We start from the raw sequence: 13928 nt of genomic DNA, 5'->3' as shown, positions 1-13928 counted from the left end.
AGTGTTATGCATAAACATTAGCAATAACTATTCTGAAGCTAGCAGCAAAATTGTAAACACGCTCTTTATATATGTAATTTTATTGGACAAGAGAACGTGTTATTTTACATGCTGCTCATACTGGAGTCTTGGAAAGCAGATGCTGCATTTGTCTGCCCTATGATACTTATGAATGCTTTTCATGTTGATGTAATGAAATGTATCACAATGCTATGCACAATACTGGGCACCCAGCAACTTAGGCAAGTGGATGGCTGCTTATCTCATGTTTATCTGTCTGGCGAATATTAATCTTCCAGCTTGCCAAGTACTGATGAGGTTAAGTTAATTATTTGTACTCTTGCAGTAAATCAGAGGAGGCGGTTTTGTCCACTATCCACAATTCTACCATCTCTGCCACCTGTTCATACATCTGCTTGCACAGGAATAGGAGATCACTACTACCAAATGAAGGAAATGCCTTTTTCACAGCATGAGGATGTTGGAGGTGTGCCTTATTTTTTTCGGTAGTGTTGTGTTGCTTTTTATGAATTAGCTCATTTATCACAATGCTGATGGTATAATTTAATCAGTACATTGTTTTGGACTGAATAACACCTTTTCGTAAAGAAGAATTCCACTCTTTGTGGTTGATTTACTAAAGCAACAATACTGATCACTTACCAAAATGACCCTGAACTCAGGAGTTAAATCTTAAAAATGAATTTAAGCGCCTTAACTAATAACAAAAATGTATCTTATTGGCGCATCACTCGGCTGTAAATCATGTTTGTTGTAAAGTAGCCACCACTAAACTCGCTCCTGCAATGGACTACAATCTCAATACAAATTAGCAAACTAAACCTGAGATTGTAGTCCATCACAGGAGCGAGCTTGGAGCAGTGGCAACTTTATAACACACACAGGGACCATGGGGAACAAAAGTAGCTGTGCTGTTACGCAGTTAGTTGTAGGATATCACACAATTCATAGCCAGGGTAGATATTCATATCAATGTGAAGTGAGAATTTTATATAGCTATTTTCCTTAAAGGAGAACTAAGGGGGTCAGGGCTTTTCCCCATAGTTCTCCTTACGGTAACAGGAGGACACAAACTAGCGTCCTCCCGTCACCCTAAGCTCAGTATACCGCGAGCTACAGCTCGCGGTATACTGAGACGCCGCAGCTGAAGTGGATCCCGACAATTATGTCTGGATCCACCCAGCTGCTTGAACGACAGCTGGCACTGCCGTCTAGAGGCAGAGCCAGCTGTACCTGCCCCCTCCCCTGTCCGTTCCGCCAGTCAGCGCTGGAGGATCGGAGCGGGGAGGGGGGAATCCAGCCGTGAGAGGATCGTGAGAGAGCCGTGACAGGATTGAGAAGTGAGCGAACGCCGATATGTGTTCGCTCACTTCCCGATCTACTGAGCCAACCTGTGCCAGTCCCATTGTCACAGGACGGCAAGAACTATGAGCTAAATGAAAAGCACTCATCTCATAGTTCTCCTTTAAGCCTTTATCTGTGGTATTAGTATAGCTGGTTATTATACTGCCATCTTGTGGGCGTTTTGGGTTATTGCACTGTTTTTCTGCATTCCCTCCCTTTGTGTGTAATGTACCGCCCTTCTTCAAGAACTAGTCGATTGCCATAGCTGCATATACCAGGACCACATGTACATTCTAGCTTGGAAACATTATCATCCTTGACTTTCAAATACTGCCAATTCATTCATCTGCTGTATTATGTTGTCTGCTGCAACCTGATGTATAGAATAAAGCACATTTGTGGATGGAAAAGGTATTTGGTGAGTTCAGCTATCTGATAAGGATTGTCCGCAGTGATTATATCTGCTTATATAGGACAGGCATAGAGGTCTCCGCAAGAGATAAATCGCCAATACAACAATAGGAGTCAGAATAGTACTCCACCCTCAAGATGGAAGGACAGTGTCAGCACTAATTCAGAGATGACTTAAGGATCTACAGCGGATTGATGCACAAATAACATACAGTTTTGTTAATAGTTAAAGTACTTGCAGGCATTTTTAAGATTTACCTTCTGAGTTTAGTGTCACTTTAACTGAGCTTAGCAAATAGGATGATGCTGTGTTCACTTTAATAAACCTATCATGTTCTAGCAAACATCCAGTTTTTTTCTTTCTTTCTTGTTTTATTTCCTTCACTTGTCAGTGGGTATTTAAAGTGAACACAGGTACAGCTTATTAACTAGAATGTCCTTTTTAAAGTAAACATGTATTTTGCTAAGTGTATCTGATATGATTCCAATGACAAAATATCTCAAAGGGAAGTAAGGGCACCACACCAATGGTCACAGAGTCCAGAATGGGTTGTAAAGAGATAATTGATAATATATATCGTATCATCTGAACCCCAAAATGCATTGGTGTTTTTTTTATTTTTTTTAATCCATCAGTTATTTCATTAATACCGTTCTTCCCTTACTGCTTTTTACATATTTTGACTTCTCTCGGGACACACTTTTTTTTGGGGGGGTGAGGTAAGCATCTTCACTGGATCCAGATAGCTTAAGCAATGAAACAGTAATTTACAACACTCTGCCAAGCTATTGTATTCTGAAAGCTGGCACCTGCCACTGTTAGAATACTCAAACAGTGCTTTCATCTGATTAAATGCAGGCACTCTTTGGATGAACAATTTCCACCCGGTTCCCTTGACAAAAGTCCATGATTTTAATGTCAGACTGCTCACGAGAGTGTTAGTACTGGATTTGCTTATTAGTTGCTATATTAGTTGCAAGCAAACTAGATAAAAGTGCTTATGGGTTATTGTTATTGATTTCAACAGCATCTTATTTTAAAGTGATATTAAAGTCAAAGTTTTTTAAGCGATTTCAAATGCTGATGAAATCACTTACAATGGATGCTGCTTCTTGATGTTTAAAAGTTTCCTGTTCCCTGCTTCTTCTTCCTCCCTTCGCCAAACCTTTGGGGAAATATTCGGGGTCTAAACAGACCCCTGTCATTTCACCTTTTAAAATAGAAAAAGAAATTGAGGACACAGAGACCTTCATTCTTTTTCTGCAGCCTCAGCACTCAGTGAATGGAAGCACTCAGTACAGAGCAAAGGCTTCCCATTCATTCAGAAACTGATGATAGTTAAATATTTACTATCAAGCAGTTTGTGAATGGGGAGGAGCCTCTATAGTGAGTGCTACTCACCATTCATAAAATCATGAATGAACAGGAAGTGATGTCAGTCACATCCTGTTCATTCATAACTGGGGACACATATTACTACGTGTCCCCAGTTATTTACAAACACTGGAGTGATCAGACAATCACTCCAGTGTTTGCTCTGCACAGAGGATCGATAAATATCACTGATATCTACTGATCCTCCGCTCATCCACGCACAGAGCCGCTGTCATCCTGGAACTGACAGAATGACAGCGGCTCCGCTCTCTTCACCGCTCGTCCTTCCTGAAAGCTGCGGCTTCTCTTCTCCCTACCGCTCGGCCATCCTGACAGCAGCCATCGCTCCCTCCTGCGCCGCCTTCCCCCGGCCCCGCCCGCAGGCTTCAGCGGACAGTTTCTCTTCGGAATCCAAGGACAGCGCTGAAGGGGGGGAGGCGGATGGCCGAGTGGTGAGGAGTTGAGTAGTCGCAGGCTGTAGCTGCCCCGAGGACGAGCTATGTCGGCGGCCAGGTGCCCTTGTTTCCATGGCGCTGGAACACCCCAAAGGCCGGCCCTGATTATGGCTGGGCAATGTATATTTGTTTGATCTGGATTCATGATTGAAAAAAAGGTTTAAAGTTTAATCCTACCATAAGACAATACCTTGGTTTTTAAATTTCGTCTTTAAACCCTGTAAATGAGTACCAATTATGACTCTTAATCAGCATCTTCAAAATAGAAGCATACAGCTGATTATATTAAAAGTTGATCTGCCCCGGATGTAATGGTTTTAGGATAAGCTGTACAATTATAGTTGTTTTTGAGTCCTTTCCGTTGATTCTATTTTAAGCTAAATAATGTCTTCTCTTATTCCTTTTTTGATTTGGCCCTTTTGAATTTAGCTATAAATTAATTATACTACAAAGTTTATATCTTTTTTTTACATGGACATAGATTAAAACTAATCTGTTAAATATGTGGTTATGTGACTAACAGTCTCTGTTTAGTGGCCCAACCTATTACTCCCAGTATGATCTTGGGATTGTTCCTGTCCTTGATATTTGTACTATGATGAGATCCCCAGAAGCTACCACATAAACATTTTAGCAATTATATAAATTCTTCTGGCAAAATGAAAATATTGAAATAAAAATGACCAAATAGTACAATGTGCATTTACCTTCTGCTTCCTCTCAGGGTCTTCTCCATGTTGAGGATTCCTCGCATCTTGTACAGGAACCACTTATCAATAGCTGTCAGTTTGTAGATTTCATCTAAGGGAATTCCACTTTCTATTGCCTGATATAAAACATATAATATTACTGTTAGGAAAAATGCCATTTCTTATACATTATATGAATAGCTACTTGTATTGGCTATTGCCGATATATGAATTATGTAGTTGAACTTCATATTAATATAAAATATATGTCTGTCTCACTCCCATACATTCTTATATATCTCTTTTTATTTTTAAATTGTTTATTTTCTTATTTTATAATTTTCACTTCTCTGTACTGATCTTTGATCTTCACCTTGGCCATGCTGTACATACGGGTGCTGGTGGGTTCAGCCATCTCTTTCCTCAGGTTGGTATCTGCTGGCCATGTTTTGTTCATTGGAAGGTTTGCTGTAAAGCCATCTACTGATGGGTGACACATTCTCAGGGCTTTCTGAAAGCTTTCCTCAAAGGTTCGACCAATGGCCATGACCTATAAAGGGTAGTAATAAAAATGTAGTGAACTGTATGGGAAACAACAAAAAACAAAGACAAGAGAGTAAGATGATCTGTCCCCAAGGGCTGGGATCCACAGTTTATTCTGCTTACCTCTCCTACACTTTTCATTGAGCTGCCAATTAATCCTGAAGCACCATGGAAACGGTCCAAATCGAAGCGAGGTATCTTGGTCACCATGTAGTCTAGACTGGGCTCAAAGCAGGCAGTGGTTTTCCCTGACACAACATTTTTAATTTCTGGCAGAGGTATTCCCAAAGCAATTTTGGCAGCAATGAAAGCCAGAGGGTAGCTGAAAGAGATATATATTATTATTATAAATGTTCTGTAACTGCAGTTATGGCCTTCAAATCATCAATATCTTACTACCAAGTGTTAACTTACCCAGTGGCTTTGGATGCCAAAGCCGAACTACGGGAGAGTCGAGCATTAACTTCAATGATGACATACTCCAGTGAGGTTGGATGAAGAGCAAACTGTATATTACATTCTCCAACAATACCCAAGTGTCGTACAACTTTGATGGAGGTGGCTCTCAGCATCTGGCACTCCTCATTGGACAAAGTCTGACAGGGAGCCACAACAATAGAGTCCCCTATTCATCAAAGACAAAATCTTAGTTATCTTATAAACCACCAAGCTTGTGTGTGCTTTCTAGAAACACAAGGTGAGGCTTGGGATACCCTACTCATCAAGTCTCTAAAATAATTACTGTCTGCGTTCCTCAAAGAAGTCAATTTGATTTATATCTGCATTGGAAAATAACATCTGTAAAGGGAAGGAGGAATCTAGTAGTCGTTAGATAACAATGACAGTTCCAATTTCAGATACTTTAGAAATTAGGGTACTATTTGTAGCATTAAATGATTAACAAGAGCGCACAACAGGGCAGATGAAGAACCTATATAACATACGCAGAAATTATATTAGGGATTGAACATTTGGTATAAACATCTCAATTGATTCATTCATTTACTTCAACAAAGAGTTCATTCTAAGTAGTTTTTACCTTTCATACACACATGTATTGCTATAATTTGGATAATATTTTTTCAGAATTTTACGGTTAGGATAAAGGGCTACTGTATATTATTATTTGAAAGGAATTGGGTTTAAAGACCAGATTACGTTTGTTTGAGGTATTAGTTTAAGGTTAAGGATTAAAGAGACCCTGTCAGGTTTAGAGATTGGGCCAGATAACAAATGTTTGAGAGGCTAGTTTAAGGTTACCGGTTAACGAGACACTGTCACTTTGTCCATTTAGGGCAAGGTGAAAGTGTCCACTGATAGACCCCTCCTCCCCATCCCGGCAAGGCATCCTCACTCATTTACATTCCATGCCACCTTCCCTCTTTCAGTCAACCCTGAAGAGTCAACCCTAGATAAGCGCTAGAGCAACAGAGGAAGGGTGCTAAAGGAGTGGGAATGGACCAGAGAAGAAGTGTGGATTGGTGAATATACCTTCCTGTTGCGGTGGGCTTTCAGAAGAGACAGTGGGGTTGATTTACTAAAGTCAAATAGGCCGTTCACATTGCAAGGGAATTTGCACTTACCAGGGGAAGTTTGCCATTAGTTTAGTGAATAAGGGGAAGCTCTGCTGATTTCCATCACCCAATCATGTTCATGAAAAAATGCTGTTTTTTTTTTTATTTTCTTTGCACATGATTGGGTATTCTTTACAGAAGTGAAGTTTCACCAGATTCACTAAGCTAAGGGAAAGGTCCCCTGCAAAGTGCAAATTCCCTTGAACAGCCTATTTGCCTTTAATAAATCATCCCAGGGTCTCTTTACATGTAAGGGATTATTTTAGGTTTAGGATTGTAGATTACATTTACAATAGTGGCAGTTCATGCATTTCTCGGGTGTGAGCATATTTAGTGTAGGCTTACATATTAAATATGTGTGTTTCCTCTTTATTTAGGTGCACTAACTTTGCCCAAGTCTGACACTTTGGGGCGATTTACTAAACAACTAGTGAATATTCACTTTGCAAAGTAAATGTTTGCTAACCTATTGAATAGGGTGAAGCTGTGTTCACTTGGAACACCCAAGCAGGTGCAAGGCATATTAAAACAACTGGATTTTTCCTTGCACTCGATGGGAAAATTGAAGTAAACAGTGCTTCACTATCTGCATGGAGTTTGCATGCCCTCCCTGTGCTCGCATAGCTTTCCTCTGGGAACTCGTGTTTCTTTGCACACGCCAAAGACATGCTGGTAGCTTAAATGGCTGCTGTCTAAATTGGCCCTTGTATGTATATGGATGTGATATAGGAACTTTAGAGAATAAGATCCTGGAGTACTAGCACTCATGAGAATGTGCACTATGTAAAGCGCTGTGTAAATTGTCAGCACTATATAAATATCAATAATAAGTAAGGTAGCATTTACACTGAAAAGTGAAAATCATCTGCTCCTTTAGTATATCATTCCCTTAAGCTAAAGTGTTGAGGAAAAATTGTGCATTTCAAATGCCTGACTTCACATACTGTACACTCTGTAGCAGGGTGACATGCAGGTTAATTTACTAAACAAGTAGAAAATGTTAATTTTGCAAGATAAATGTGCACTTAGCTTAGTGAATAAAGTGAAGTTGTGTTCACTTTGCTGAACGGAAATTCTCAAGCACAGTGCGTGAGGTTAGACACATGACAACCCAGCCATTGTCAGACATCATGTGACCTCTGACCCTCAGCAACAACAGCCTTTTATTGCCATTTTCAGACATAGTTTGGGAGATCCTCAACTTCACTTTTAAATAAATCTCACTGATGGCGTTTCAAATAAAATACATTCTCAGTACAAGATGTATGCTTTTTCACATAAGGATAATACTTACCTGTGTGGACCCCCATAGCATCAACATTTTCCATGTTGCACACGGTAACACAGTTATCTGCTGCATCTCTGACTACTTCATACTCAATCTCTTTCCAGCCTACAACTGAACGTTCCACCAAGATCTGATTGGTCATTGCCAAAGCCTTTAAAATAAAAATATAATTGTCAGGGTTGAAATTTTACAAAGTGTAAAATTTTGTATGCACACAAATTATTATATAACTCAAATACTCGAAAGAAGATAAACACTCTGTATAACATTAAAGTCTATGATGGGAATTTATGAAAACTGGAGCAGAGAGAATCCAGAGCAGTTGTAAGTAGCAGCCAATCAGCTTCTCTCTTCATTCAGGTAAGCTTTGAAAATGAAAGATAGAAGCCGATTGGTTGCCATGGGCAAGTGCTCCAGATTCTGTTGCTCAAGTTTTGAAAAATTCTCTTCTATACATTTTATTATAATTCTAAAATAAATATTGGACAGAAAAAAAACACAATAGTCTATCTGCTGCAAGGATGGCATATGTTAGCAAACTGTGATTTGTCTTAAGTTTTTAATGATGCCTAAACATATATTTGATGATCTGCAGCCTTCATATAGCCTATCTTACACAAACAAAATAAATACATGTAAAGTCTTGTTATTAAAGGTAGATATCATAGCCCATTTCGTGTGCACCTTACTGTATAACTGGTGACAAATTGTTGAGTGCGTTTGTCATTTGTTTTGCTTGACCTGTGTTCATTGGGTCGCCGCATGCCTTCCCCTTTTAAAGGTTTTTTTGCTTTACCACGCAGTCGCGCCTATTATGTGTTCTGGTGCAGTAGGTGGATTGCGTTGCCATTCATTTGAATGGCACTCCAAACACACCTCCCGCACACAGTTCAATTACCCGCACCAGAATGACCAGTACCGCAATGGCGTGCCTTCCATTGCAGTGCGATGTGGGTCCTGAGGTTACACAGGTTGAGAACCACTGATTTAGGTCACACCAGACAGAAATTTATAAGAAGTGATACTTGATTTACAGATTTGACTTGCATTATTGATCTATATTTTTTTTGCTGTATTTCATATACACATTTATAGATTCTCCTTCTAGGCGCTCTAAAAAAGGTGCCCAAAAGGTTTCTTTTCACCTTTTAAAAAAAAAAAAACAGCTGAGATTACAAGATACATCACCTAGAGAGTGTATTGTTTTCAATCTTGCAGTGAGAAATGAGACAGAAAACTTCAATCACTATGCTGCATTACTAAGCACACTAACAGGGTTATTCACAAAAGGGTGAAGTGTTTGGAGAAGACAGGAGAAGTGAATAATTTAGGACAACATAGCTGATTGGAAAAATTCTCCAATTCAGCTCACTTTCCAGGTCAGCTATGTTGTCCTAGATTGCTCACTTCTCCTGCCTTCTCCAAACTCTTCACCCTTTTGTGAATAGCCCTGTAAGTCACCGCAGCATATATGTGCATTATATTGTTTTAAACTATCTAAGGTCCCGTTCACACCAGGGCGGGACCTTAGATAGGGACAAATCCGCGCTGATCCGCCGATATGAACAATTCAATACATTCCTCTGGGGACCATTCGTGCAATCGCGTGCCTCTGCGCGACCGAACCGCCTGCCTCCCAAAATGCTGCCTGATTTCATGCTGATCAGTGCGTTTTCCATATAGATTTCAAGCACGTTTGGGGCGTTTTTAATTGTGTTTCAGCACTGAAACGTGATTAAAAAACGCCCAAAAACGTCCTTTCAAAAATTGCGCGAAATACGCGCTGAAACGCTTCCGCCCTGGTGTAAATGGGGCCTAAGTCCACTGATAAACCTGAACTGAAAGAAAAGCATAGAACGGGAAAATGCAATTACTGTGCTGTTTGCTAAGCAGGAAGCACAGGATATACAACAAGCAAACGTGGTTATCTCTTTGTTCATAAAAACAAAAAGTTATAGTTAAAATATTTTGTATGACGTAGGAATTCCAAAACTTTAGAAATGTCACCACAGCAAAATCATTCAATTGGACAAATGTTCTGGTGACAACTGTCTTAGATGATTTCCTCTCACTTTAGACAGATTTTCTCTCGCTCCCTGTTGTGTTTCCAGGACAGGAAGTGAAAGGAAATCTCCCGAGTGTGGTATGGATGACAAAAAAAAGAAAAAGTGTTTAACTTTACCAGACTTTATTCAAAGCTAAAACTTTTGACTATACATGCACTTTAACTTAATTTAAAGACTTTAGCAGTTCTTAGCCGTGGAACAAATTTTATCCCACTGTATTTTTGTAGTTCTTTTAGCCTGAATATCTGCAGTCAGCATTAGTGCATTGGTCCTTAAATTCAGTACACTGAGTGCTTGCGATTTATTGTAGTTTAGAAGATGTGAATGGACACCTTGCCAGTTATTTTTCCTGCTCTAAAAATCCTAGTAATTTTTACCTTTGTTGCCAGGTCTATAAGTGTTTCCTTATCAGGACAAAGGCCTGACCCCAGACCACCTAAGGCATAAGCTGATCGAATCATGACAGGATAGTTAATTTTATCAGCTGCTTCCAAAGCATCTTTCACCTACAAGAAAAAAGCTTTATTACAAAACATGTAAGGTCAGACAGACAGAGCAGTTAAAATAATGAGGAACATGGTTAAATGAATGTTACATAACAGCCATATATTCATAATACATTTTTTTTATTAGCTTATTTGCAGCACTGATCAGAATAAATGTCACTATCTGACTTCTTTCACTGACTGTTGAGTGACCCAATTGCATCCACATCATAAATGATATGACCCTGTATAGCATCATCCTGTATAAATACTTAACACTTGGCTGACCACAAGAAACAAAATCTATCTTTTAATACAGTGGTTCTCAATGTTTATTTTACAAGCTAACCCCTTGGCAATTGTATCCCCTCTCCCAATCTGTATTATACTGCGCCAAGTGGTAGGTGTGTACAAACTGCACAGTTGGAGGAGCTTAATGGGGAGCCTACTCTGCTCTGGGCCACGAGTGCATAATGCACAGAGTGCAGGAGTTAGTAGTAAGTAATGCAGAGAGTGCAGGGGTCAGAAGAAACTAATGCACAGAGTTCAAGGGTCAAGAGTAAGTAATGCACAGAGCCCAGGGCTCAGAAGTAAGTAACACACAGAGTGTAAGGGTCAGGTGTAAGTAATGCCCAGGGGTCAGGAGTAAGTAACGCACAGAGTGTAGAGGTCAGCAGTAAGTAACACACAGAGTGCAGAGGTCAGCAGTAAGTAACGCACAGAGTGCAGAGGCCAAGAGTAAGTAATGCACAGAGTGCAGGGGTCAGGAGTATGTAATGTACGGAAAGCAGGGATCAGAAGCAAGTAATGCACAGAGTACAGGTGTCAGGTGTAAGTAATGAACAGAGTGCAGGGGTCAAGGGTAAAAATGCCTTGATAGGTGGATATCAGTGTAGAGAAGTGTGCTTTCCTGGGCAGACTGTATTTACATGCATATTGCTCTAGGTAACACCCACATGTGATGCTGAACCTTCATGACTAAAAGAACTGAAATCCAAATAATGAAAAGGGCTGGTCAGGGATAGTCAGACTCGGGAGTTAGAATTTAGAAGATGATGGATGTCCTCCAGCCAGGAAATGAGGTGGGCTCTATATGACTTGCTGCAGCTTCTAATGCACACTGTGGGAAGCTTACAGTGTTCAGTGACGTTCAGTAAGCAATCTCAATACAAAAGGAGAGCCCATACAACCATAAAAGACTGAAGGTGAGTCTGGAGTTCAGCTTCCAAACCTACACGTGTGAATGTTTGTTTTAAATACATGAAGCAACATCTCCTATTGGTGAGACATAATATAGTTCACATTCAATATAATTGACATCATTGTTTTCCATGCCATGTGTAGTAATCAGCCTTACCGATTCCACAGCAAAGCTAGGAGCAATGGGTTCATTAATTTCATTCAGCTTGTCGGAGAAGAGCTGCCTGTCTTCTGTAAACATGATGGACTCCACCGAGGTGCCCAAAACTTGCACTCCATATTCCTTGAGTACCCCTCGTTTGAAAAGCTCCACGCCTGCCATAGATTAAATGAGAATCAAATACATAGAAATGTTTGTCTAATTCAAGTCAACAATTATTATTGTAGAATAAACGTTTCTTTTTTTTTTTTTTGATAACAGGTCCTAAGGCATTATGCTTATCAGTATTTAAATTGCTGACGTTTAAAGAATAAGTGATCGGAGAACGTAGTCACATCATTAAAGGCATCTTCTGATTTCTGTAGCTATGCAGTGCTAGCTCAAGGCTCTGTGACTGGGATCAAGTGTGTTCAAGGAATGAGCTGGGCATAGCCAAATTCAGGCAGGGGATGCCTTCTTCTGTAGCCTCAGGATGGTGCTGGTTTGTTGTCTATTTATACCTGCTTTCTTAGATTGCACTGAGAGCAGTGCTCTATGGAAGTCAACATTTTATGGCCCCTAGCTGTTCGGCCCGACTGAGCCGCTCGGCCAAGTTCGGGAGCTGTACGGGCTATTGTGAATTCAGTAGAACCGAAGGGGTCCTGGGGCCGAAGCTAGCCGAAGGATCGGCCGAAGCTACGGCTAGATCCTTCGGCAGCTTCGTGAATAGACCCCATACACTATACCAAAAATGTGAAGCAGCTTAGCAAATTCAGGCAGGGGATGCCTTCTTGTGTAGCTTCAGGATGGAACTGGTTTGTTGTGTATTTATACCTGCTTTCTTAGATTGCACTGAGACCAGTGCTCTATAGAAGTCAACATTTTATGGCCCCTAGCACTAAAGACATTCACTATACCAAAAATGTGAGCAGCATAGCAAATTCAGGCAAGGGATGCCTTCTTTATGTAGCCTCAGAATGGAGCTGGTTTTATCTCTGTTCATACCTGCTTTCTCAGACTGCAATGAGAGCAGTGCTCTATAGAACTTAATATTTTATGGCTCTTAGCACTAAAGGCATTAACTATACCATAAATGTGAAGCAACATAGCTTAGCGCATGTTAAAATCACAACTTTGCACACGTCCTTTCAAAAAATGTACAAGGCATTGTTGATAATAAAACATATCATGAGTGAATCTTTGGCTGCACTCACCGCAGTTCAGAGCAGTCTGACCACCCATTCCCAGGATAATTCCATCAGGTCTTTCTGTCTTAATGACTTCAGTGACAAACTGTGGTGTGATAGGCAGGAAGTAGACTGTGTCAGCTTGCTTGAGGCCCACCTCGTTAGTCTGGACTGAGGCAATGTTGGGGTTCATAAGAACTGTTTTCACATTTTCTTCCTGTGAGGCAAAGATTCCATGACATATGCAACAACAAAACAATAAATTTACAACGAACACCTCTCTTATAGTAATATGCCCACATGTGGAATAGTGTGTTATTTGTCAGTTTTATTCTCAGGCACCCAAAAGAAGCTATTAGGGCCTGTTCACATATGATGCAGTCCGTTTATTTCAACTGCGCAGTTAAAATACATCCCAATGCTTTCCTATGGGCTTTCTTGTGCCTAATTCACACCATTGCAGTCAATTCAACTGCAGTCAGAAAAAGTACTGCTTGTCCTACTTTAACTGCATCAAAACGCATCAAACCTCGTGCAAACGCATTGCTAATGCATCAAACGAAACACATAAAAAAAGAAATAACAGAGATGGAAAGTGTGGATGCTGAAGAATTTATTAGATATGTGCGGGACTGTCCCCTGAACCCGGATTTTGGTGCAATGAACAGGGTACATAAACAGCAATGTGGAGAGTCCATTTATGCTCAATCATATAAATACAAGGTGTGAAAGATATAGGCAAAAAGTTTTTAAAAACCCGCTTTAACAGAGGTTTAAACTTACCTCGTTATCTCTGCGCGTTCCCGCGCCGAGAATCAGGAACTGCTCGTGCAGCCGCAAAGGATCTTGGGGCGGGCGCATGCGCAGTTCGGATTCTCGGCCGGGAGACAAGCAGAGACGCAAGGTAAGTATATGGACGCGTGCACGCGCATGCAGACACAGCGGGATCGGAAGTGCCTGCAGGGACAGAGGAGTTAGCGCTGGATCGGAGACCCGCCACACAGCTGGAGGGACAGATGAAAACATCAGGAAAGAAGAAGATCGGAATAAGAGACATCATTTAAGGTAAGTGCTAACATTTACATGGGGGGAGGGAAAAAAATTTTTGACTTTAATGTCAGCAGTGGTATACTCTTTACAAAGTACTCATA

The 13928-nt window shown here is 40.5% G+C and overlaps 1 protein-coding gene across 1 annotated transcript in view; it reads right to left on the bottom strand.

The window, feature by feature from the left end:
• Positions 1-328: 328 nt before the first annotated feature.
• CPS1 (carbamoyl-phosphate synthase 1) overlaps positions 329-13928 on the bottom strand; it is a 53395-nt gene continuing 39795 nt past the window's right edge. The window contains exons 15-24 of the mRNA XM_018565452.1: positions 12805-12994; positions 11609-11766; positions 10144-10272; positions 7707-7851; positions 5253-5463; positions 4962-5160; positions 4669-4845; positions 4314-4432; positions 3469-3684; positions 329-440 (exon numbers count right to left, since the gene is read on the bottom strand). Of these exons, the coding sequence (XP_018420954.1) occupies positions 329-440; positions 3469-3684; positions 4314-4432; positions 4669-4845; positions 4962-5160; positions 5253-5463; positions 7707-7851; positions 10144-10272; positions 11609-11766; positions 12805-12994 (1656 nt within the window). The remainder of the gene's footprint in view (positions 441-3468; positions 3685-4313; positions 4433-4668; positions 4846-4961; positions 5161-5252; positions 5464-7706; positions 7852-10143; positions 10273-11608; positions 11767-12804; positions 12995-13928) is intronic.

The sequence above is a fragment of the Nanorana parkeri genome, unplaced genomic scaffold (genome assembly GCF_000935625.1).
Source record: "Nanorana parkeri isolate BGI_ZX_2015 unplaced genomic scaffold, ASM93562v1 scaffold849, whole genome shotgun sequence".
NCBI classification, from domain to species: Eukaryota; Metazoa; Chordata; class Amphibia; order Anura; family Dicroglossidae; genus Nanorana; species Nanorana parkeri.
The sequence above is the reverse complement of the archived record's forward strand: the minus strand, read 5'-3'. Positions and strand labels throughout refer to the sequence as shown.